The sequence below is a fragment of the Histoplasma capsulatum genome (genome assembly GCF_000150115.1).
Source record: "Histoplasma capsulatum G186AR genomic scaffold supercont2.11, whole genome shotgun sequence".
Lineage (NCBI taxonomy): Eukaryota > Fungi > Ascomycota > Eurotiomycetes > Onygenales > Ajellomycetaceae > Histoplasma > Histoplasma capsulatum.
In genome coordinates, this window is record NW_025544811.1 from 368,843 (window position 1) to 394,215 (window position 25,373).

Sequence of the window (25,373 nt, forward strand, 5' to 3'; positions counted from 1 at the left end):
TACAGATGTTGGAGGTATGTTTAAGCACGATGATAGAAATGCACTCGCAATGAGCAAATTCTGTGTGGGAATCTCTACCTCGGCTCACTCAAAGCAACAGATATTGGTTCGAGCAAAGTGGTATCCCGGCTACACGGTATATTCAAGTATGGGTATGGGGTGGGGGATGGTTGGAAATATACAAATTCCCGCCATCTCCCTTTCCTCTTCTCCTTTAGTTCTTGGACTTGAATGCTGCGCAGATATATATATATGTGTGTGTATATGTCGAAACATAGAGTTCCGTCGTCAGCGTTGTTGCGTCTGTTCGTATCAAACATCCCAATAGAAGTCGCAATCTAGTTAGGAGCGCATATTAACTGATGACTACCAGGTTTCTTGGACTGGAGTAGCACATTCGGTCTGCCGAAGAACCAGAAATTGGTATTTCGTACATTCACGATGGCGGTACAACTTCCACAGCTTCCAGATGTCGAGAGGTTGAGCGACAGGGTAATCCGGATCCTGGGTGGAAATCCGGGAAAGGTACTGTAGATATTACTATTATTTATATTGATTCACCCCTTTTTGTTATCTGTTTTTCTTCTCTCCTGGGAGAGTTATTCAAGATGCTAGGATAAGGATTAGCCGCTCGAACTGTTTCGCTAGGTGCTCTTAGGCATCTCCCATAGAAATCCAGAAAACATCCGAGAATTTGTTATCTTGATTTTTCTTCACGTCTTCATCTATGCCATGAAGCGGCCTGTTGTTAGAGTCGGTTCCCTCACTAACCATCCAACGAAAAAAAACATCCTTATGACAGTTTACTCTTCAAGGTAACCATCCCACTGCCCCTTTTCCCAAGTATGATTGTTAATGACTGACCGGATGCAGGAACCAATACATACCTCATCGGTCAATGCCATGAGCGTATCCTCATCGACACAGGGGAAGGTCGTCCAAGCTGGACCGAAAACCTCAAGGCTGCCCTGAAAAATGAAAACGCCACAATAAAAACCGTCCTCTTGACACACTGGCACCGTGATCACGTTGGGGGTGTGCCCGACCTGCTCAAGATCTGCCCCGACGCAAAGATACACAAGAGCCAGCCTGATGCAGAGGGCCAGTTTGATATCGAGGATGGGCAGATATTTCAAGTCGACGGCGCAACGTTGCGAGCGTATAGCACACCTGGCCACACGAAAGATCACATGGTATTCAGGCTCTGCGAGGAGGATGCGTTGTTTACAGGGGACAGTATGCTTTACTTTCATTTTTTTTTTTTCCACCTCCTTTTGTTTCATCCCAATATTTTAATCATCGTTTCCGCATACTCACATGTCACCCTTCTGCTTACCCGCCCAGACATCCTCGGGCATGGCACCTCCGTCTTCGAAGATCTAGAGGTCTACCTCTCGACCCTCGAAAAGATGAAGTACTATTTCTCCGGCCGCGCCTACCCGGGCCATGGAGCTGTGATCGCGGATGGAAGCTTGAAGATAAACGAGTACATCAAGCACCGACAACAGCGGGAGGATGAAGTGCTGCAAGTGTTGGTGTACGGTAGTTTAACGGCTGAGAGAGACGGTCCGTCATCGCCGGTTAACGGGGATGAACTTCGACGCTGGACGCCGATGGAACTGGTGAAAGTTATCTATCGTGATGTCCCGGTGACTTTACATGTCCCGGCTTCGCAGGGGGTGTTTCAGATTTTGAAGAAGTTGGAGTGGGAAGGGAAGGTTGTGACGGGAGAGAATGACGGGGAAGACCGGTTTATGATCGTTCTGTGATATATATATGTATCCTTGTAGTTTTTTCCCGGCGCTTCTATGCTCATATGATTTACTTGCTTGATTTCTTTCTTTTTATTTGAAGAGTTGTATATGAATCATTACGATAAAATCGGAAAAATACAAGCCTTCATATTATGAAGATTGCAGTGAGGCCATATTTGAGGCCATATTATTTAGTTACAACAGAAAATATATTACCATTATTACTACTATGGAAAAAACAGGCAGAGTTCCCAAAGCTCCTACATTTCACTTAGTGGATGCAACTCCTGGTCCCCAAGCATCCGGCCACCAGTATCTATTCTCACATGTAAGTACGGTTGGCATTGCCCGTTTACGAGCCCCTAGCTCGAATCACTTGACGAAGAATTCCGCCTTCCTGAATGTCGTTTAATCTGTAAAGCTGGCGGAATATGTATTTCTTGTGGTGGCTGTGGTGGTGGTGTATGCATTGTCAGGGGCGCAACAACGACGTTAACAGGTTTCCGCCCGGGTGTGCTCGTCACGCTGGATGGCGGCGTATTTACGGGAGGCTGTTGATGGACCCCGGGCCCACCAGCACCATAACCTGCGTGAATATCGGCGGTCATATTCAGTGCCATACTCGGCGTCATAGCATTAGGGACTACGTTCGGGTTCATATTCGGAGCCATGTGATGCGCCGTGTTTACGGCCATATTCGGATCTGCGACGGGGGTCATGTAATGAGTTGTATTCGGAACCATGTTTGAGGGGCCATTTTGAGGAACGACTTGCTGATAGGTGGGTGAGCTTATTCGAATGGGAGGCTGTTGTTGTGGCTGTTGCTGCCATGGGAGCTGCTGGTTTGCCTGAGGAGGCGGCGAGTGGGAGAAATTAGGTACTTGTCCCGGTTGCTGCTGTTGATATTCAATATTTCCTTGGGATGGGTGATGCTGATTCTGATGATGTTGCTGCTGCTGCTGAAGTTCCTCGTGGTATTGTAGTTGCTCGATCCCTTGGGGATGATGGGGTTCGGGATATATTTGCTGATCCGGTTGGGGCGGCTGCGGGAACTGGGGTAACAGCTGTTGCGGGGTTTCCGCAAACCCCTGGGTTTGCTGAGGTTGCAATTGCCGTGGGCCATATGAATAATTCAAGGAGTCAGGCGGCGGAAATTGCTGTCCATGCGATGGTTTCCGACGTGGATGCTGCTGGAGTCCACCTGGGAGGGGAGTCGATGGTGTCGTCGTAACCGTCGGTTTGGGTACTGGAACTGACATCTCCATTGGCGGGGGCTGAGCAGGCTGTTGGCTAACATACGTCGCACGCGAAGGACTACGTCGCGGGGGAGGTGCGATAGGTTGCTCCAAGCATAGCGCACACCAGCCATCCTTGCCGCGCAGGGCTTCAGAGATGCCTACAGTCAAAACACATATAGTCACTCTAATCGCAACGGCGAACCGTTTTGTGGAGCAGCCGTAGCAGAGCTCGTCGCAGATGACGGCGCGGGGAGTGGTATATTCATCGTTGGTGTAAGGTTGCTGGTGCTGGTCTTGGTACGCCATGGCAGAGGACTCCTCTAGGAAACAGAAAAGCAAAACAATATAGAAAAGTATAAGGCAGACAGCAGGCCCTGAAGATGTTTGACAGGAAACGTCGCGACGTACTCCGTATCAAGGAGCAAATTCCCAACTAAATATTTTCCAGGTCAACGAAAGGTGGAAAGGGCCTCATTGAGGTATTGGGAATCATGGTCAATGCGCCGCACAAGAGCAACGAAATAACTGCCGAGCATCTGGGGCTTTATCAATCAACCCTCAAGCCCAAGCTCGAAGGCTGTCTGCGGACGAACAGGTCTCAAAAACCACAGCTCTCTTGAGCCTCACCGCAGAGTGGGTGAGGCTTACACAGCTTACGTGAAGAGGAAGGCATGTGGCCAGCCGCCAAAAACGCCATATCGTCGCTCATTCGTTTGGCTTTCAGCCAGAGTTGAAACTGGGTCGAATCATGCAATAGTGCATTCCGCAACAGAGGAAGATTCCCTGCATTGTCGACAATGGATCCAGCATTTGAAAAGCCATTGCATTTTTCTGTCGTTGAGCCACTCGGTAGATGAAGTCGCCTGACTGGCTTGGGGCCGTTGGGACTGAACCTTTCCGGGAGCTGGCGCTTGCTTGGCGGTGGTTCTGTGGCAATCTGGGCCTGCGCCTTCAGCAAATAACAGGGAGATATCGTCCAACGATCAACCCACCAAGTTTGATATGAGAGGCTCGGAGTCAGCCCAGAGTGGATGGCTATAAATAAATCGGAAGCTCAAGATATTGACAAAGTTGAACATGGTCCATGCTCCCAATTTTCGAACAGAAAACGATTCTCCAAAACCACCATCCATAGATTTACTCAACACCTAGCACATCACCTGTTAAGTGTAGTTAGTGGGTGGGGGGTATGTATGCTTTTCCTGCATGAACAGGAGTGCCTCGTTATGCTTCTTAGAGGTGGCGAATATTCACAACCCATAGAGCTGACTCGGCAACAGGTGTCCTTAGAAATCATAAACATCTCACTGGACGACATTATGAGCAAAAAGCGTGTATCCTTAGGAGCCTGTTCACGCGAACTTTACTAATTCGCGGCATCAGCAGAATTGTTGGAGGTATTCATTCATGATCTTGTCATGGATTGGGGTTGGAGGTTGGATACCAACAGCGGGCCATAAACAGACTAGCGTTGCTTTAGCGTTGCTTATATAAAAGCTTATCTTGACGCGCACAGCCTCCCCCTCGATGCAAGCCACTCGGGAGCCCCTTTTGTGGTCAGAAATCTGGATCGGGTTAGTTCACAGCGGGCCGGTGTGGCTAAGATTGCTGAGATAATACACCCTAGCACGTGACATTATGGCCTCCGCTCCGCAGATATCAATCACAATGGCAAAACATCTTCTACTATCTATCTATGCTGCTGTCAAGCCCTCTCTCACCTATCTCATTAGCCGTGCCTATCGCTCTGACATCTTCGATATTCTCCCCCCCCTCCCTCCCATCCACTGTTACCTTCGTTCTGTGGTATTACATAGACTTACGTGGTTCATTTTTCTCTGAAGTTACCTTGCCGATTGCCGAACCTGGTCCCTCTTTCGATGCATGCGCGCGGGTTGCCTGTTTGCATGCCATTTACATACCGTAAAGTTGCATATCCAAATACCCATCGACAACTGTTGCGAAAACACGGAATCTGTTCTGCGTATAGAAATTATTTCTATTCGGTTGAATCTCGCGAAGAAGCGAGTTGGGCTATATCCTCGTGACCCTGTCAATATCTTTCGTTCTTGATTCTAAATGTCTATTTTCGGAACGGTAACCGATGTACTGTAAGAGCAGGGGAGAAAGGAAAACATATATATACATACTCTGGAAGAAGGGATAAAAGACAGAAAATGCGCACCCCACTCCGCGCTTTCCATCACGCCCTTCTCGCAGAAGCCATCTTGTTCTCGCGCATTCGATTGCCCGCGGTTACTCCCCTGGTTGTGCGTCGGCAGTACGGTGGTGCCGTCTGTGCAGATTGTCGGAGGAGCATGAGGGATGGGCGGAGAGCTGGTGAAGCTCTCGTCCTTGCGTCTCTGCAAAAAGCACAGGGATCTACAACGGCGCTGTCAAAAGTTCTTTGTCGGAGTGGCCGAAGACACCGACAGCAACAGCAGGTTAGAGTGATTTCTAGCGCTCGGGCTGATTCTGCTGGGGTTTTAGATGGAGCATCAGGCATCTCTGCGGCGAATACTAGTGGACAAGAGCTTTACGGACCAATTCAAGAGTATGAGACGCGCGTGCAGTCGGGGAAATTGAGGGATGATGCGCATCAGCGAGGTAATACATATATATATACATGCGTATTTCCATTTCTGCATTTTCCACGTCCGTTCTTGTGTTTTATCTCTACATCTGTGCGAAGTACCTTCATTAACGACTATCATATTTTGTTTACCCGTTTTCTCGTTCCGTAGAGATCGTCCAGCATCTCCAAGACCTCCACGAGATGCTTCGCTCCTACATTCCACCAACTGTAGTCCATCCAACTCTCGAGTCCCTCCAAGACCCAGAACCGAAAACCTCTTTCTTCAACACCCTATTCAGCCGAAAGCCGTCCCCGCCAACTACGACACAGATCCCAGCTAACCTACCTAAGGGCTTGTATATGCACGGCGACGTAGGTTGCGGCAAAACAATGCTGATGGACCTATTCTTCGATACGCTGCCAGCAAATATCACATCACGTCAGCGCATCCACTTTCATAATTTCATGCAAGACGTGCATAAGCGCCTGCATGTAATGAAGATGAAGCATGGAGTTGAGTTTGATGCGGTACCGTTTGTTGCGGCCGACATTGCGGAAGGGGCGAGTGTGCTATGTTTTGATGAGTTTCAGTGCACGGATGTAGCAGATGCGATGATTCTGAGGAGGTGGGAGACGCTTTTTTTTTTTTTTTTTTTTTTTCTATGGCATTTTTGCTCTCCATCCGTTGCCACTTCATGTTCATCGATGCATAAAATAAAAGTATTGACGGTTTAATCAGGCTCCTTGAATCCCTCATGTCCCACGGCGTCATCCTCGTCACAACCTCCAACCGCCACCCAGACGACTTGTACAAAAACGGCATCCAGCGCGAATCCTTCATCCCCTGCATCACCCTCCTAAAAACCTCCTTAACAGTCCTTAACCTCGACTCCGCCACGGACTACCGAAAAATCCCTCGTCCGCCGTCAGGGGTGTACTACCACCCGCTCGGCATGCCGGCTGATCGTCACGCGGACAAATGGTTCGAGTACCTGGGTGACTTCGTCAATGACCCACCACACCACGCCGTGCACCAGGTGTGGGGACGTGATATCGAGGTGCCGTTGGCGAGTGGCAAGGCTGCGCGGTTTACGTTTGACCAGCTGATTAACCGGGCAACAGGGGCAGCGGATTATCTTGAGCTGATGCGGAGTTACGAATCGTTTATTGTAACAGATGTACCTGGGATGACGATCGAGCAGCGGGATTTGGCGAGGCGATTTATCACGTTTATTGATGCGGTTTATGAGAGCCGGGTGCGTTGATTATATCTGCCTTGTGCCATAAAGTATCTATGACACTTCTCGCTTTTCGCTAACACGAGAAATTTTCCATGTAGGCAAAACTCGTCCTCACCACGGCTGTCCCGCTAACGAATCTCTTCCTCTCCGAAGAAGAACTTCAGGAATCGATCGCTGAAAGTGATAAATCATCAGCGTCGTCATCGACATCGTCATCATCCAAAAACGTTAACAACAGCCAGGATGAAGTACCTGAAAACCTCCCAGACTCCATGCGACATCTCATGGATGATCTGGGCCTGTCCATGTCCGCGCTGAAATCCAGCTCCATTTTCAGTGGCGACGAGGAACGCTTTGCCTTTGCGCGAGCGTTGTCGCGGCTTGCTGAGATGGAGGGGAAGGATTGGGTGGAACGCGGGTTGGGGATTGGAATGGATACGAGAATGGGAGAGGTGGAAAAGACTGCGTGGAATAAGGCTCGGAGTCGGTGGAGGGAGGATAGTATGTGAGTTCATTTTCCGTTTTAGAGGCTGGGGCAAGGTATATAGATTATACATGTTTGGGCTTTATTTTATTTTATTTTATTTATTTATTTATTTTTTTACATTTTACGTTTTCCTTTCTTCTTTTCATTTTGAGGGGAAGGTACCCAGATATATTATAATATTCATTGTGTTTTGCCCACGCATTGTACTGATAGATCTATCCATTTTCGTGAGAGGTGAGTTGGTTTGAGGCCGGTGATACTGATGATTGAAATAACATCCGAGTTCTATATTATCATTGTTGATTCTATGATAATACAAGATTGTTTTTGTTGGTTCCACCTTATACCCCGCGAACCCCTTTATCATTCTCTTCCTTCTTTTGCTGTTCCCATCTACCTTTGTCAAGGGAGCGAAAGGTCTGAGTAACACATTGTCCTACCCAACAATGGGTACAAATACACCAGTGCTATTCTTGCTTTATCCATTTCTTCTTCTTCTTATCTCCACTCGATCCTTCAAGCTCCGTCACACTCTCTTCCCAATCAAGCTCAAGCTCAAGTTCAAGTACAAGGGAGGGTCTTACCGTGCCAGCATCCCTCACACCGTGGACAATATGAGGGTACAAACCCCACGTCTCTCATGTTCATATATACTCCCTTTGCACCGGGTACCTCCCGCTGGCATCGACTACTCCTCCACCTATCCAGCCTTTCTCTTCCTAATCGCCTGTGCCCGAAATTTTTCATCTAGGAATTTCCCTGATGCCTTCGATATATCAAAGCGCGTTCACTCTCTTTCAAGGAAGCCACATGCGGTATGACATTGAAAGGGGCCCCTTTCCAATCCGCTGGACATCCGGCCCACAGGAAGTGGAGCGGCAAATTTGCTCTTTCTACAACACCTTGTTGTGAAAGTCAAGGGTTAATTTTTCCTTGGGCTTATTGCGAAGGGCAGCCGATACTTCCCAGACCTACCTGCATACGGGGAAGCAAAGGGACTGTCACTTGATATTGGGCTTCGGGGAGTTTGACACGGCTCAGAGCGTGTAGCAGTATTCTCCCTTCTCCTAAAAGGCCATTCGCGAAGGGCAAAGGGAAGTACCTGCGCATCTACCTCTTGAATTGTGAAGGGAAATGGACAACTTCCATGGCCGTGAATCAGTGACCTCACAGGTTTTAATCAACTAGGTGTCAGCTATAAAAGCTGCATTCTTTCCTGAGTCCTTGGTTTTCTTTTCTTTCCCATCAAACTTTTCGCCGTTCATACTCATTTGTCTTCCTCTACACTACCACTACCACACTATGACTCTCGAAGCAAGCCTGCAGATATCTTCATAAAAACTTCTCAAGCAACCAAATTCTACCTCGCACACTGCACTTAATAGCTGTCGACCCGACCCGTCTCCAAATACGCGCTACCAACCCATCCGACTCAAACCACCCGTGGTATCCATAACATACCCCGAACCATTAAAGCCTATTTAAGTCTCCCCGACACTATCCGGGATCCCCCGCTCCATCCAAAATCCACCTCGACTACCCCCGGAGTTGCATTCGTACCACAGACACACAACCGCCATGTGTCTCGTTGAAACAGTCTACGGCGGCTGCGGCCATAAAATCGGTGGAGAAATTGAGCCCTGCTCAAAGGCAGTGTACCCAAACCCATGCGATAACGCGACCACGGGAGAAAAGAGATTGGAAATCATGTGTTCCGGATGCCGCAGGTATTATGGCTGCGATGTAAAACCGAAACCGAAGAGCGCGGAGGCTCATAGTGAACCTAAGGAAGGCGAGAGCAAGGAGAGCAAGTGAGCAGCTAGGCTCTATTTTTTGGGGGAGATCTTCATGCAATACAGATTGTGTTATTATGTGTGAAGTCTAGGAGCAGAAGGACCGATGGGGTAAATTGATACAAACAATTGGTTTGATGTGATATGGTTTTGCATTGATGGTATGCCCTGCTTTGCCTTGTTGAACAGGTTTCCCTTGATATGCTGTGAAGTCTGGCTTACCATGGTACTGTTACGTGGTCTACATCTATCTATCCTTGAATATATTTTGTTTTTTATTTAAGCGGGGACTGAGAGAATGAAATTGGTATAAAAACCTTGCTCGACTCGTTCAAATTGCCCAATTAGCATAAACTGCCCTGCTTGCCATTTTGTGAACGATGAAGTCCAGTACTTCCACGCCAGCCACATGTGTGTGCAGCCCCTATTAATTAATATACAAGTACCTCCTGTAGAATGCCCATGTATGTACGCAGAAGTTGATGATAAGAAGCGCATTAGCAAAAGCAGGCAATCTTTGTAGCTGCTTGGAAAGGCTGATGATCAAGTTTCTCCGCATAATTTTGATGTGGATTGAACTAGTTATAGGTGGGTCGGGTTACAGTGTGTTTGAACCCAATCCTCACAATAACCTGGTTATATGCAGAGGTGCAGTCACTCAGCCATCAATGCCACTGCATATAACCTGATTATTGCTGGTGTGTATTCAATTTCATGTTTATATATACAGAATACTTGTATTTAGTAAGAGAAATACTATTAAATTCAGATATATGTGACTTTGTATATAGAAAGTTATATAATCACTAGCTAAATAATCTGCTTAACTTCACTTCTACTAAAAAGCTATTGATTTTAGATACTGTGTAGAAATACAAATCAACTGTCTGAGTATTATATATAGTTTATACAATTAAATTTAACTCTATAATAATAATATATATATATCTATAATAATAATAAAGAAATAAAGATCAAAGAGAGATAGAATAGAATAGAATAGAAAAATGAAAGCTTTATATATACTCTATTCAATAAGAATAAGATTATTCTGTATATTAGATTGAGTATTATAATTTATATCATCTACTGCTGATGCTTGTAGCTATAATAACTGTTTATTATAAAAATTATTATATATATTAGATTAATTTACAGAGCTGTGAAGAGAGCAGTATACTATATAATTATATTATTTATAGTTAATATATACTTTTTTAAAATAACTATACACACAGCAGTACAATGAAAACAGTTTAAATTTAGAGAATATATAATACTGTATACAGTCTGTAATAAAAGTTCTATTATAAAATTGAATCAGAATAATATTTATATATAATAAATAATAGAATAATACTTGATCAGCTCTGATATATATATAAATATATAATATATTAAAATTAGAAATAGTAAACAGAATATAGAATTGAAAATTATAATAAAATATATTCAACTGAGAATTACTGATATATATTATATTATACTTTAATTATTTCTATCACTCATTTTAATATTCAGTAGCTAAATGATATAAATTAATCAACTCAGTCTAAATTAGATTTCATTGAATAATAATAAAATTATATAAAATAAAAGTTTTTATATTATAATTAGCTTTCTATACTGTATAGTAGAGAAGCAGAGAAGTATTTATATTATTTATAAAAAAGAAAGAAAAAAAAAGACACTGTTGAAGAGTAGAAAAAAGCTGATTTTTTTTTTTATAAAAAAAAAATTGAAAATCTTCTCTGACTATATATACAAATCTCTATCAGTATTTTTTTTTTTTAATATAATGAAATAAATATTTTATCCAGTATATAGAATGAAAAAAAAACAGAGTGAATAATAAATAAATAATTTTAATAAATTTTAATAAAAGAATAATAAATTCTGATATAAAAAAAATTATATATATCAGTGAATAATAATAAAAAAGTTGAAAAAAAAAGAAAAAAAATTAAAAGAAAAGATAGAGAAAGAGAGAATTTTACAATCAATTTATTATTATTATTATTATAAATAAAAGAGAAAAGCAAAAATATTTTATATATAAAAGAGAAAAAAAAGAAAGAGAAAATATTTACTTTTATAAATTCTACTGAGATAGTCTGTATATATAAATAAATAAATACTCAAGATTAAAAAATATATAATATAATATAATTAATATATATAGATTATCTTTTTACTCTTCTGAGAAAAACAAAGAGTTTATTCAGATTTATTTTTAATTATATATATATCAATTTAAACTTTTTTATAATCTCTAAAACAGATCTTGATTTTATTATATAATAATAACTGAATATCTTATTAATAATTATCTTTTATTAGAAAAAAAATATATATTTACTATTCTTCTTTCTTCAGCTAGATTTATATAATAACTTCAGATACTATATAGAAAGCTATTTATTCAATTTCTATTTTTATTTTTTTCAGAGATTATTAATTGATTGAATTGTATAGAAAAGCTGATATATTTAAATATTATTTTCAGTTAATAATACTATAGTAGAAGTGATAATAATAGCAGCAGCAGTTAATAAAAAGAAGAATAAAAATATAAATATAAAAATAAAAAGAATTTTAATAGTATTTTTCTATATATAGATAGAAATAGAGATAGACTGAAAGATTCAGAATTCAGTTGTTATTATATTAATTTCATATTAAATTTTATTAATTTTTTTCTTTATTTATATATCTCTGATTTTTATTTAATTTATTATTATATTAATCTGTCTCTGTATAATACTCAGACTTTTAGAAATTTATAATACTAACTATTGAAATATTATTTTTTATAGAGAAATAAAAACTGATTCTATAGTTTATACAGTATCTATAAACTATTTATACTCTGTATATTGAAATATTAAATCAATTTATAGTAAATAAATTGAAAATTCTTTCTGAAAAAAAGCAGAGTTCTGTAGTATTATTGTATAAAAATAATTTAACAGTTATAAAAATCTCTAAGCTGTAAAATTATCTGAGTTAAATAAACTTCTACTATTAAACTGCTTTAGATTTATATCAGAAATCTCAGAAGAAATAATATAAAAAAATCTATTTTTAGAATAAAATTAAATAAATTATTTATTCATCTATAATCAGAAAGATTTTTTCAACAGCTCTGATAAAATAATTATAGTTTATAAAAAATAATAATTATTTAATAAATTAAAATTAAACTCTATAATTTTCTATATAAACTTCTGATTAATCTGACTGAAATAGCAGCTGATTAAAGAGTTATTATTTCATTATTCAGTTTTATAAATATTGTTTTTATTTATTTTATTAAACTCTATCTTCTATACATCTGTAAATTATTCAGTATGAGTTTTTTTTATTATCTCTGATATATCTATATATATAAAAAACTTGTTTATCTATTTAAAATAAATTCTGTAGAAGATCTGCTTATATAGATTCTCACTTTTAAATAAGTAAATATTATATTAAAGTTGATAATAATGAAACTGAAATAGAGACTTTTATATAATATTTTATCTATAGAATAGATAGAATATAATCTGTGATATTAAATAAAAAATATAATTTTTATATTATATAACAGTTGAATATTCAAATCTGTTGTTCTAATTTATTTTATTATTATTTATAATCTGAATAAAAAATCAGCAGAGTATTGATTTTTTATTTAATAGTTTAATTATAAATAGATTAATTAATTATATCTTTTATCTGAATTATTTTTTCAGTAGTATATAATAATTTATAAAAAAGTCAGCTGCTGTATAGAGAAGAGACTTAACTATATATTTTTTATTTCTCTGTTATTTTTTTTAGTATTGATATATAAAATTTATTATATTCAGCTCAGTATAGCTATTTATCAGAGTATTTATATCTTTATTTATAAACTTTATATATCTCTATATATACTTTATAGATCTGTGAGTTTTTAATATATTATTTAAAATCTAATCAACTGAATAAGAATAAAAGTTCTTCTATTTACTTTACTATATATAATATAAATTAATAAAAGTTATTTGATACTATTTAATCAGATTCTTTTTTATTATCTATATAATTTTTTCTTTTTCAGTATTTATATACTTTTTTTTAAGATGATTCTCTCTAAGTAAATAATTGAGAATTTTTTTATTAAAAAATTAGATTATCTTCTACTCAGAGATAATCTGATTATCTGAAAACTTTTTTTTATTATATTATTTCTATTATACAGATAATAAAGATTGAATAGTAGTAAGAAATTAGTCTATCAAATTTCATCTTTTTTTATATATAGAAATAAAGAAAAAATAGAAATAAAATAAATCTATATATTATTATTTATTTATTTTATTTCTCTGTATATATTATCTATATATTTTTTAATCTGTTTTATTTACTGATTCTCAGTATATTCTCTTTCTGTACTGTTATCTCTATAATAAAATTATATTATAGCTGTTTCTGTATAGTAACTGCTTCAATAACAGTATCAACAGCAGAGATTATTATCAGTCTTTCTCACTTATACAAAGATATAAGAGTTTCAAAATAGATAAATAAGAATAAGAATAGTTAAGAATAGAAATCAATACAAAAGCAGAGAGAGAAGAATATAGTAGTAAGATAATAATTATTAAATATACATTCAGAAAGAAGCTGATACAGTCATCATATATAATATTACAGAAAAGTTATCTCTTTTATATAATCAAAGAAGATAGCTCACTATATGAAACATGTATGGGTTATTTGAAGGCCTTGGCTGAACACCATAGAAACATGTGTTCAAACACAGGCAAATCCACCTTCATATAACCACTAGTTATTTTATGTAGTTAACTAACCTTAACCCCTTTTTCTTTCCCTTGTATTTTAGATCCTCAACCACCAAGCGATGCACTGTATGTACTAAGTAAGCCCTTTCCGCGCGATAAACCGGCGATACTGTTTGAGTGATATCTACCACAGCTCCATGATCGATTGATTGATTGGTTACAATTAAAAGTCCTATTGGCGTTCTTCAACCAATTTTTAAAACAGTAACCCAGATACGTATTTAGCAGCTGCAGTTTTGCCCCTTCCCAGAAATTATGTATTACATCATGCTGAATGAAAGGAAGAAAAAAAAAAGAGAAAAATTAAAGAGGAAGAAGGGGGAGAGGGTCATTCACACATGAGAGATACAAATCCAAACTGACAAAATCCATTAAGTTAATCAAAGAGTAAAACAACAACAATAAACAAGAAGGGGGAAAAAAAAAATTCAAATAAATAACCCTATGGATATCAATGAACATTTCTTCTTCAATCAATACATATAAAGATGGTTATGTGCTGCGTAGCCATAAAAAACATAAAAACATCATCACATATACAAAACAAAAAGGGATTTAGAGGTTTTTGGTGGGAAGACGAAGGAGATGATTTCAAAAGTGTCGAAACACAACCACACAAACAAGCATACATACATACATACATACATCAACAGATAAAAAGGCCATCATTAATATAAATATTCCAACAAGGAAATCCCAGGCCATTAGGACATCATCAGGGATAAAAACATAAAAAAAAACCTAGATATAAAACAGGAGATCCAACCGTTTCAAAAGCAAAAAGGGGAATCTTAAAATACTCATCTCCAGAACCTCAACTTCCCAGCTGTCCTCTTCACCGTCCAGCCAGCCTCACTCGCCCAATCACTGACCGCCTCTCCAACACTCCTCCCGGGAGATGTCCTCCCAACAGAGCTTCCAGTTCCACTGGACCCAGTCCCCATAGTTCCACCACTACCCACACCCCCTAAAAATCCACCATACCCATAACCCGTACCCCCCGCCGCATCAAACTTCATCTTCCCCTCCATGACCTGATGAACAAGATTCAGCATTGCAAACGCCCCGGACCCCAACGCTCGAAATAGCGCTAGCCCAGCCACGCTCCACAGCACAAAGGCCAGGTACCCGTTACTGCCCGCAGATTTCTCAGTGAAGGACTCTGATACAGCCATGGCGAGAATCGCATTTGCGATAACCCAGACTGACACCATGTACGTGCGCACCGCGCGGTAGTAGTCTTCCTGCATCTGAGCATCCGATGGCTCTGGCAATGGTACCTCGAGCCTATCGCGCAGGTTACGTAGCGCCTCGTCGTAGCCGCTATCGATATCTAACTGTTCTGACGGCATTTCAAGCTCTACAGTGGAGGAGCCGGTGATGCGTGCTGCGCCGAGGTCGGTGTGGATGCTGTTGTCACCCTTGGTACCCCATGTGACGTCATGGGTGTTGCAGAAGGCGTAGACCTGTAAGGTGCAGATGTAGCTTGGCAGCAAGGCGAAGTACTGCGCGGACGAGGTGAACATGTGCCAGGGATCTAGGTAGAGGAAAGACATGAAAAAATATAAGCCGATGGTTGAGAGGGTGGAGACGATGATGTTGGTGAAGGTGTTGTTGCCCAGTTTCAGGCGCTCTTCCATCGGTTTCTTGCTGAGCTTTAACTGTGTGACCACCATGTATAAGGCGGAAAAGACTGTGTATATCATTATTATACAGTAAACGACCATGCCGGACATGAACATTTTCTTGGCTCTAAATGTAAGGTTGTTTGTTAGCTACGCGACTAATAATGGCAATGCGTAGAACGGCGGGAATAAGCCACATACCCTTGAGGCCGATTACCCATTGACAAAATGAATTGCAGGCAAATAAGCAGTACGCAGGCATATCGTAATATTACAAATATATATTTCCCGATATTATGCCCGAATGGGTCATTGGTAGGGTCAGACAAGGCACCGCCGATGAAGTAGAAAGTGAGATAGAAATTCGCCTACATGTATGTCGAAGGACGTCAATCTCTGTTTGGTTCACTCAGAAGAAAGTATCCGGGACATGTTGATCACTTACCAAAGAAAAGAAAGTAAAGACCAAAGAAACAAACTGATACAGAAATTCGATGTGCAATAGAATCTTCCTCGCAATGGTATGGTCCGTCCGCCAAATCTGGCGGAAATGTATAAGCGAATACACGGCCGCGAAAAAAGCGCCATTGAGCCATCGTCGCCGTTGAGAGATGAACTCAGGAACGGAATCTACATGAGAAAATATGAGTTAAAAATGTACAGAAAATAGAAGAAAATGGTGTCAACTGTCAACAAAGTAGATAAAAGAAAAAAAAGAGAGAAAAAGAAAACAAAACTTACCCGGAACGTCTGTCTCCCCAACCGCACTCTTCACGAACTTCAAAACCCATCTTTCCTCTCGCTTAGCCACCAACTCCCAACACAAAATCCGATCTTCGGCGAGGTACATGTTGGCAGTAAACACATCTGCATTCTTGCCATGAAGCATCTCTCCCTTGAAATACTGGCTCAATGGCCCGTGCCCCGTGCTGTCGTTTTGCAAAGCATGGTATCGATACGCGCTCAACGCGCCTGGGAGCACCGTAATATATCCAAAAACAGACTCGAGCGGTTTATCCAGGATATTCGACATCTTATACTCGAAATTCTGAGAAGCGACGAGCGGGTTAAACAAACCCAGCCACCCTTTGCCCTTGCCAGCTTTAATCTCCCCGGCAGCTCCCGCGACATTTGAGTCTTGATCGAACGCTTTCCAGAGATGGTAAAGAGCGGTGGGCGCCGGCTTAGTCCCGACATCAAGAAGGATGCAGACATTGGGAGTCAAGGCGCGCCCGAAAGCGTTGAAGAACCATCGATGCGAATTGAGTTTCTTCTCATTGCGCTCCTTCAGACAGAAAATGATCTGACACGGCATTATCCCCTTCTCTGCACCTTTAAATTTAAGATCCGGGTCCAGAGATACTTGAGTGGTGTATTCATACACATGGGCATTGACCGGTTTCTGATTCACGATATTTTTGGCTATCCCATCCTGGTAGACGCCCATGGCCGCAAGAGCATTCAATGTGCGCGGATGTACCTTTTGTCTGCCATCAGCAATGATGCAGACCACAATTTTCTGCCAACCGTCTTTCCCCCAGGTTCGAGATTTAGTCCGAGAACAAAAGTGGGTGATGTTTCGCATGATACCATGCATGGTACGCGTGAAATGAATCTCATTTTCATTGTACATCGTCACGCACACGAACAACTCCGTTTCACGCATTGTGCTCCCAATGTTTTGTCGTAACTTATACCCCCGAACCGTGAAATCATCCGGATCGCAGGTGACGGCCGTATATCTCATATGGGTGAATTCGCGGTCGTCTCGGCGAGGAAGAAAGCTGTGTAATATTGTGGGGATTTTGCATTCCAAAATAAGTTCTCCGTTGATAAGCCTAACTTCCTTCTTCGTCATCTGCGCCTTGCGAACCCCTCTACGCTCCTGACGCCCAGTTGGCGCTGGGCCATAATGTACATTCAACTTTGCCTCCTCGTCCTCGTCATCGTCCAAGTCAGCTTTACTCATCATGTCTTTTTCATCGGTAACAACTGTAGAGTCTGTGAGATACGTTTCGAACGACTGAACACTTGAACGGGCGTCGTTTATTCGCGTTCTCCGTCCCCCAACAAAAGGGTCATCCCCATCATCGTCATCCCCTCCATCGGCAATATCAATACTCGTTTCGCCAGCAGAGGACGCTGGTGGCCCAGTGAACAACGGGGCTGGGGGTAGCGGCCGCCTTGGGCTCCCACCATACCTGGAACTGGGAGTTCCAGGTCTAGGACTGCCGTTAATTTCTGCAGGTTCGTAATTCACACTGGATACAGACGGGGGAGCACGTGCCCGTGAACGTTCCGGGCCCTTCGAAGGAGTCCAGGGACGTGTTGGTGAACTTGATCGAGCGGGGAGATGGGGGCCGTCTATGACAGAATCAGATGGCAGCATACTGGGCGCTTGGCCGAGACTAGATGACGGGTGGGAGAGAGGGATGGAGGAAGCTGAGGCGGATTGTTGATGAAGTGGATGATATCGATGTGGCGAGGGCGGAGCCATGGAAATAGGGCTTCTAATGTGCACATTGTCAGTTAAAGCATCCGATTTAGATTGTTCACGGCCAGAAAAGTCCTGGGTCTCTAGTCGATTCTCCAGAGGTGAGAGTGTAATTGACTTGGTAAGGAAATCCTGGCGTTTCGGTAACATATGGGCTGCGGGCTTAGGAGAGCTAAGACGGAGAGGCTTAGGAACTATATCCCAAGACCGTGGTTTTCCGCAACGTGGAGAGTTTATCCATCCTGGGGTGCTTTGAGTGGGAGAACTTTCCTCCTCGATGGCCATGTCCTTCCAGGTGACGCGCAATTGTTTCTTGCTTTTGGGGGGAATTGTTGGAAGATCTAAGGCTTCACCAGCAGAAGCCATTGGGGCTTCACGGAACGTAGGGGTTGGGCCTGGTGGAACGGTGCAATCATCCTGGTCTGGTTGAACAGTATCTTCCGGCTTTTTTGCCATTGCGGAGTGTCCCTTCACTGGGGTAGAAACTGGGGGACGAGTATTGAAAAAAGGGGAATTATTTCCCTGATCTACATACTGTTGACGTGAAGGTGTGTTCTGGGACCTTCTGAATCTGCCCTCACTTCCTAAATCGGATGCATCATCCCCGCTCGCCAAAATTTCTCCGCCAGACGGCAAAAGTCTCACGGACGAGGGATTGCTGCGCACAAGCGCAGGTGTCGAAGCTGGCGCATCCTCACCGCTAGCATCGAGGATGGATGACTCGTCGGGTAACGCATACGATGGGGGGTTTTCATCGTATGTCGGCGGTGCGGCGCGGCTGTGGTGGTAGACGAACGAATCCATTGCTCCCCCTCAATATTTGCGCGCAGTGCTGGCTGGAATTTTCTGGCTGGGTTTTCGGGTTAAATTGGGGACTAAAACCTTCGTCGCAAGACACGGGAGCATTCGTATTTAGTCAGGTAAAACGCTATGTTATGACGTTCATATATATTCTATACAGTCAGGTGCGATCTGCTGAGAGAGGGTTATCTTAGCTATCGAGCTTAACTTTGAAATCGGTGCAACTATAGACTCGTCGCAAACGGATTCAACCGGGCTAATTTGAGCACCAACAAGTCAGAAACAAGGAGGCGAAGAGATACCAGAAAGTAATCGCGATTAATCTGAAAATCGCATTAGACAATGGCGGGGTGTAAACAGATCCGTGCTTGTGAAGTTTACCGTTAGAGAGTCAGAAACGTCACTCGAAAGCATCAATGAGGGAGTGATTCGCAATCTCAACAGAATGTCCCGGGCTTTTATCTAACGACACAAAAGCCCGATCGAAGAGTGACCGCGTGCAAATGGAAGAGATAGGCGGCGGAGAGTGGTACAGGGAGGACAGTGGACGAAGAGGAGGAACATATCACGTGCTTTTGTTTGTAAACCCGCCATTGCTGTGGCAACCGTGGGTACAACGGATAATCTTAGCGCGGGAAATCCAGCAACAAATAAATGCTACTCATTTAAAAAAGGCAAGATATTACCACACAATTGATCCTCATGATGAAGAATATTAAAATATCTTAGTTCATAACTATATAATTATATTGGAAGCTGACCATGAATATAGAAGGCCTGGTAATTCCTCTGATTGTCGAGCGCGATCAGAGCTTCTATGTAGCAAGCGATTATTCTACCTACAAGTGTGAGGGGTTGATAACAGTGTGAAGAGTGAATAGTAGGGAATAGTAGAAAGGAGTAAATATTAGATAGTAGCGTAGTGGTTAGGAGATAATCGCTAGCGAGGGAAAGAGAAGGGAAAGAAGATGTGCGAAGTACGGTCCATACATGCGGATAGATAACATAGAAATAGTGGTAGCGAGAACATAGTAAGAAAAGGAAAGAATAAACGAAGACAAATTATGATATATAAGGAAATAATAAACGATAATAAGCAAGTGCATTACAACAAGATAATTCTATTGCAAATGAATACTACTACCAAGAGCAAGTCATCTATAAATCACACTTCCCAAAGAAGTTTACTCCATCATGAACACAATGGTGACAATGTGGATCTTGAGCTTCACAGTCAGGATGTCTATAGCAACCCAGTCGACTGCAATCATCTAGACGAGGTGCGAGTACATTAGCTAGTTGGTCCACATTTGGTGATACCGCCGAAGCACCGAGTGACATAGAATTTTTCAAGGGCTCTGGAGACCAGATCTGTGCCTCGTCAATCATGGAGCTATCAGCATTTTCCCACAGTGCAATCAGATTCTCCTCATCCTTGGAGTAGCGTTTAGCAAGTGATTTTAGCTCAGCAGAATCAAGTCTCGCATAATCAATAACATTATTGTCTTTATCATAAGATCTCAAAATCCCGTCATTGCCGATGTGGAATAGTCCATTGGGATCAGTTCGAAGATTATTTACAAGCTGCTGCAAATCGCGTGCCGCAGGCTGATGTTCTTTCTTAAAGATTTAAGATAGGAATTAGCACCATTAATCAGTAGAAGCGAAGAAATATTACTCACCGACGATTCTAGAGCTGTCACAGAAAGAATGACATTTATGCAAGCACTAGCGATCAGGTAGACAAAGCACTGCATGATTGTATAGCAGTAAGTTCTGATTAAAGTTGAATTTTTTCAATCAATTTAGTGTGGAGTTAATATATAGTTATATAAAAAGAACTGCAGGGCGTATTTTGAGTCCAGCCTGGCTATTTCAAAGTTCCAGTTTTCCGGGCAAATCTCTGCTCGATCTTAAAAACTGTCAGGGAGAAGAATGGTTGGCCGGGCTGTGTTTGCTAGCGGGCCGCGGGGACCCGGTTTCTCATTGAAGCAAAACATTGAACGTCGGGTAAGAAATAATTTTCTAACCATCATGGTAGTTGGTTAGAACTTGATAGAGATAAACTCCCCTTCTATCTTCTATAAGATCTTGCAACCCTATGATATTGTAAATATACCTGTACTTAAACATATGTTAATTATCAGTTATTTAGAAGAATATCTACTATGTAGTTGATAGCCCCTGCTATTGAACTGTCCATCATTATTCGGTGTTGGACATTAGTTTACTAACCACGTTTAACTTTCACTATTCCAACCGCCTCAGGAACGGGCAAAACGTCCACTTCTCCTTAGTGACTGGAGCGGATATTAGAAAGCGCTTCCAAGGTTGCGTTCCAGACTTTCAGACCCACCCCCGTGGTTTGCTGATCATATAACGTAACTGACATCATACCGATAGTTAACTAAAGGTTCCGTCAGTCAGTAAATTGTTAGTACTCCAGGAGCATGAATAGCAGATACCATTGAAAAGCTAGAGTTACATAGATAGAGGGAGCTTCTGGATTGAGGATCCAACTTGATAATACTCCGTTAGTATTGTTGGTATTGTTGTCGAAAAAATTACGTGTGAGCTAACTAGCCACGTTGAGTGAGTTTGCCCGGTGGCAGTGGCTGAAATAACGAGCGCAAGCGAGCGATTGCGGCCGAATAATCTTAACCCAGAATTGAATCCAAGCCCACTAGGGACCTTGCTCGTTAGATTTACGGATACATGGGAATAGGAATAGGAATAGGAATATCTTAAGCACTGAAGAAAACTCTGACCCTTTGTATTGGAAGTTGTATCTTAGCTATCATATCAGCGTGGCACCAAGTTAACTCATATGTGAGACTTCAGGGCATAACATTGTAAACTTATATATAACTATTGTAATTTGGGGAAATCTCATTCTTACCGCGTGGTCCAAGTTCAATTTTCTAACTCAGATGCCGATTTTAGGTAATGAGTTAGTTATAGCACACCACTGGCCACATGACTCATTTGTTGGCCCAAGTTCAATATCAAGCATATGATCTTTAACGAATGCTTAGTTAGTAGTAATGAAAATGTTGTGAATTATATATATACTTGTATTTATTTTTGGATTTATTTTATTTTATTTTTTTTTTTTGTAAATTTCAGAAAAATTTTGATAAAGTGGTAGTGGTGTGTGTAGTCCCGTACAGAGTAATTATCTCTGGGGCATGTTGAAGAATTGAACCAACTGTCCACTCACTCAGTCCTTTCGAATCTTAAAAAAGAAAAATGATTTCAACGAAAACCATCAACCCAATCCAGACAATATGTCTACTCAAGAGGTTGAAATCGGCGATACCTTTCCTGCAATAATTCATTTTTTCCCTGATTATCCCAGTTTATTGACGGAATCAAACTGCGCATGAGACCTCTTCTAGGGGTGGGTTTGGAAGATGTGTCCAGGTTACATGGTTTGTTTCGTTCAAGCATCAACCGGGGTCCTTGGATCTTAGTAGTATTATTCCTCCTCTCTCTTCTCGTCCAACAGCTCCAGGCTTTGATCGAACCCAATTACTTACCGGCGGATAATCAATCACCTTAATTCCACGCCAGTTGTTGTTCCAACCTTCACAAGAAAGAGATGGCTGTTTTATTTACATGTATCTTGTGTGAGTTTGGTGCATACACAGTACACAGCTTTACATACAAAATGCCTGGTTGTTCAATGTAGATCTCAAAGTCTATCAGTGATCATTATCACCATATATTCAGATCCTCAAGACATCATCTAAATCATACAAGATGCCACTCTTCTGTCGAGATTGGACGGGAATCGGCTGCAAGTACCACCTCCATGTCTGGTTATATAACAGTGGAAATATACAGAATGTGGCTCAGTGAGTCTATCAACCGCAAGAAGCAGGTGAATGAAAGAGCCACATTGTAGATGATCTTCAAGAGAATACAAGCAGCAAGATTCTCTTCTTGGATCATCCATCATTGGAGACTCTAGCCATTTTTAACTCTGTCCCCTCGTAGGTTATGCACTAAGTTAAACTTACTAAAAATTAGACAATTCTTGGCCGGGGTAAGTTAGAGCATCCAACCCCGGCCCGAAACTTTTCTGGATAGGCACGGGGTCATCATCGCGCCGTTTCGAGAGGATCGTGGAAGGGATCCCCCCCAGAGCCATCCTTCGTCGAGCCAACAAGAACGCGGGATGATGGTCACGGTGTCGCTCAGCGATGCTTGGGGAAGACTTGGGGTGCGGGGGTTTGTGGGGTTGTGCAGCGCATTGGTGGAACCATCCCGTTACGCCATCGACGGTGCATGCTGGCGGTGATTGGATGGCAGATGGGAGGGAGCTTGGTGGTTGGCACTGGTTGGACAGGGTGGAGAGGGCGAACGCGCGCTGACGGTTGGGCTGTGGAGGACCAAGGCGGGCTAGCTGGCATGGTGCAGGATGGGCTTACTCTTCGTCCTCCTCGTTGTTGGACGCGGCAAGTACAGGTACATATACATGCATACACATCTCCAGTGCGTGTGCTATACATGGTTGGGAGGAGAACGAAAAGGTACCGCTACCCACCGTGATACTCATGGGGTGGTGATGTACTCTTTCCTAGCATTTTAGGGTGGGTTACCCTTTTTTGGGAGGGAAGCGTCTCCTGCAACATCATCCATCTCCTCTCCTCGCCTTTTCCCCTCTCCGCTCCTCCTCTCAATCTCCTTCTCATATACTGTCTTCTCTTCTGTCCGTCCCTCTGTATGGTTGTCTGAGCTGGTTAGCTATCGTCCCCTCGAGAGTGTACACAACCATTTTATCCTCTTGCGTCATCCCGACCTAGCTTGCCACCACCTCCAACAAAACGGCAGCCCTCGTATTCCCCTCTCTGCCTCGCAACAGCATTGCAATTTCGTTTTGCTTTTCTAAGAACCATAGTTTATTTGGATTTCAATTATTTATTTTCGACGTGAGAACAACCCCTGAGAACTGAAAATCTCCCTCAAAATCCAACCGTCCATAAAAAGAACGAAAGATGCCTGGGCCAGGACACCAATGTACGTTCATAGTATCGAATATAAACCGAGGTCCCCTTGTCTACCCAATACACATAGCCATTCTAATTCATGCTCATCACCAAAATATTAGATAATCCATTTTCGAAGCGGGAGACGTATAGCAAGAATGCCATTACTGCATATCGAGTCCTGACTCCCATCTCTTGGCTGTTGGTGGTTGTTTTTGGAATTTTCTACTCCATCCACAGGCCAGACGATGTACCCAACGGCTTCACTGTGTGGGAGCAAACACACCGAAACCCTACTCCGTTCTCACAGAGCAGTGTCGTGACAGGTGTTTTCTGGTGAGTTTTCGCCCATGTAAACAATCAAATCTCACAGCGCAATTCGTCTTGGCATAGACACATCGAATATTCAGTAGCTTATATCTTCGCAGGATCATCTTACTTATTTCCCAGCTTGGATACATCGCCAACTTGTTCTCTTCAAACCCCGCAAAAGTAACAAGCGCGGCAAATGTTGCCGGCTTTTATATCCTCAACAATCTCTTTGTTCTTGCCTTCGTCCTTCTCTGGGTCCGATCTAAGTTCTGGGGCGCAGAGATCATTGATATCGCAAATTTGATCAGTCAAGGCATTGTGTACTGGAAACATCATGATCTGCCCCTTGACATTCATCTTCCCGCAGTGGCTGGTCCGTATGCGTGGACTCTGTCAACGCTCTTCTGGAACGGAGCTGTTGCAGTCGGAGGAGACAATACCCCCAAGAGGATCGTTGCTAATGTGTTCATCTGGGTCATGTTTGTTTTTGGCCAGGGCCACATCGCGCGTAGGGGTGATTTTGCCTATGGATACTCCTTGAGCTTGTTGACGCTATGTAAGTTTTTTGTCTTCGCTGACTTTACATCTGCAATCATGCGCTGATTACAAATTACACCTACAGCCCTGGCTCTCAAGCAGTTCTCCCTCAAAATCATCTCACTTCAGTGGATCTTCGCGTTTGTGATCTTCGGTGTTTTCTTCGTCACCTCACTCTCTGCCTCTGTGGCCAAATACCACAATAGAGACTTCTTCTTCCGTAGCTTTGCTGAGCCAGTTGACTCTACTGATCGCGAACGCCAGCCACTGCTCAGCGAGTGAGGATGTAGGCATGGCCACCCCGCTGAAGACCAGAGCGAACTGGGTTTTCGGTAGTTCGACGAACCTGGTGGCATCGACATGCTTTGACGTTTTCCTGTTGGCTTCCTTTTATGCCCGTTTAACCCTCAGAACTACAATGCGACTCGAATAGTCCTGATTTATAAATAACTTCTCACAACCCGTTTTTCAAAACGAAGGAGCACTTGCCTCGCTACAAATCCCCCTAACCTTTTTTATTCTTACCAGATGAACGGTTTGGTGATGATGAAGGCGTGAAAGAGTCGGCTTGACATCAGTTGAATAAGATACCCTGAACGATGGGGGAAAAGCTGAAAATCGACTTTCGTGGAAAAAGGAATGTTGGTAAATTCAACACACGGCTGAAATTGCAACGTTGTTCCGAAAGGGACG

At 42.0% G+C, this 25,373-nt stretch overlaps 7 protein-coding genes across 7 annotated transcripts; 3 read left to right on the forward strand and 4 right to left on the reverse strand.

Annotated features, from left to right (window-relative positions):
* Window positions 1-5: 5 nt before the first annotated feature.
* Window positions 6-1,769, forward strand: HCBG_07195 (metallo-beta-lactamase domain-containing protein; the record flags this gene model as incomplete). The annotated part of the gene is made up of 4 exons (XM_045434244.1): window positions 6-14; window positions 393-525; window positions 874-1,236; window positions 1,345-1,769. 4 exons carry the CDS (start codon window positions 6-8, stop codon window positions 1,767-1,769), a joined length of 930 nt encoding a protein of 309 aa, XP_045285035.1.
* A 347-nt stretch (window positions 1,770-2,116) lies between these two features.
* Window positions 2,117-3,298, reverse strand: HCBG_07196 (uncharacterized protein; the record flags this gene model as incomplete). Its single annotated transcript, XM_045434245.1, has 1 exon — window positions 2,117-3,298. The coding sequence occupies one exon, from the start codon at window positions 3,296-3,298 to the stop codon at window positions 2,117-2,119; it is 1,182 nt and encodes a 393-aa protein (XP_045285036.1).
* Window positions 3,299-5,159: 1,861 nt separating this feature from the next.
* On the forward strand, window positions 5,160-7,390 carry HCBG_07197 (ATPase; the record flags this gene model as incomplete). Its single annotated transcript, XM_045434246.1, has 4 exons — window positions 5,160-5,599; window positions 5,737-6,193; window positions 6,307-6,823; window positions 6,907-7,390. The coding sequence occupies 4 exons, from the start codon at window positions 5,170-5,172 to the stop codon at window positions 7,315-7,317; spliced, it is 1,815 nt and encodes a 604-aa protein (XP_045285037.1).
* Window positions 7,391-14,720: 7,330 nt separating this feature from the next.
* HCBG_07198 (class II chitin synthase) lies at window positions 14,721-18,843 on the reverse strand (the record flags this gene model as incomplete). Its single annotated transcript, XM_045434247.1, has 3 exons — window positions 14,721-15,581; window positions 15,991-16,175; window positions 16,287-18,843. The coding sequence occupies 3 exons, from the start codon at window positions 18,841-18,843 to the stop codon at window positions 14,721-14,723; spliced, it is 3,603 nt and encodes a 1,200-aa protein (XP_045285038.1).
* Window positions 18,844-20,024: 1,181 nt separating this feature from the next.
* On the reverse strand, window positions 20,025-20,597 carry HCBG_07199 (uncharacterized protein; the record flags this gene model as incomplete). Its single annotated transcript, XM_045434248.1, is given in 3 exon segments — window positions 20,025-20,111; window positions 20,131-20,460; window positions 20,523-20,597. The coding sequence occupies 3 exon segments, from the start codon at window positions 20,595-20,597 to the stop codon at window positions 20,025-20,027; spliced, it is 492 nt and encodes a 163-aa protein (XP_045285039.1).
* Window positions 20,598-22,861: 2,264 nt separating this feature from the next.
* Window positions 22,862-23,354, reverse strand: HCBG_07200 (uncharacterized protein; the record flags this gene model as incomplete). Its single annotated transcript, XM_045434249.1, has 2 exons — window positions 22,862-23,224; window positions 23,274-23,354. 2 exons carry the CDS (start codon window positions 23,352-23,354, stop codon window positions 22,862-22,864), a joined length of 444 nt encoding a protein of 147 aa, XP_045285040.1.
* Window positions 23,355-23,840: 486 nt separating this feature from the next.
* HCBG_07201 (uncharacterized protein) lies at window positions 23,841-24,962 on the forward strand (the record flags this gene model as incomplete). The annotated part of the gene is made up of 4 exons (XM_045434250.1): window positions 23,841-23,862; window positions 23,954-24,167; window positions 24,260-24,699; window positions 24,766-24,962. The coding sequence occupies 4 exons, from the start codon at window positions 23,841-23,843 to the stop codon at window positions 24,960-24,962; spliced, it is 873 nt and encodes a 290-aa protein (XP_045285041.1).
* Window positions 24,963-25,373: the final 411 nt, after the last annotated feature.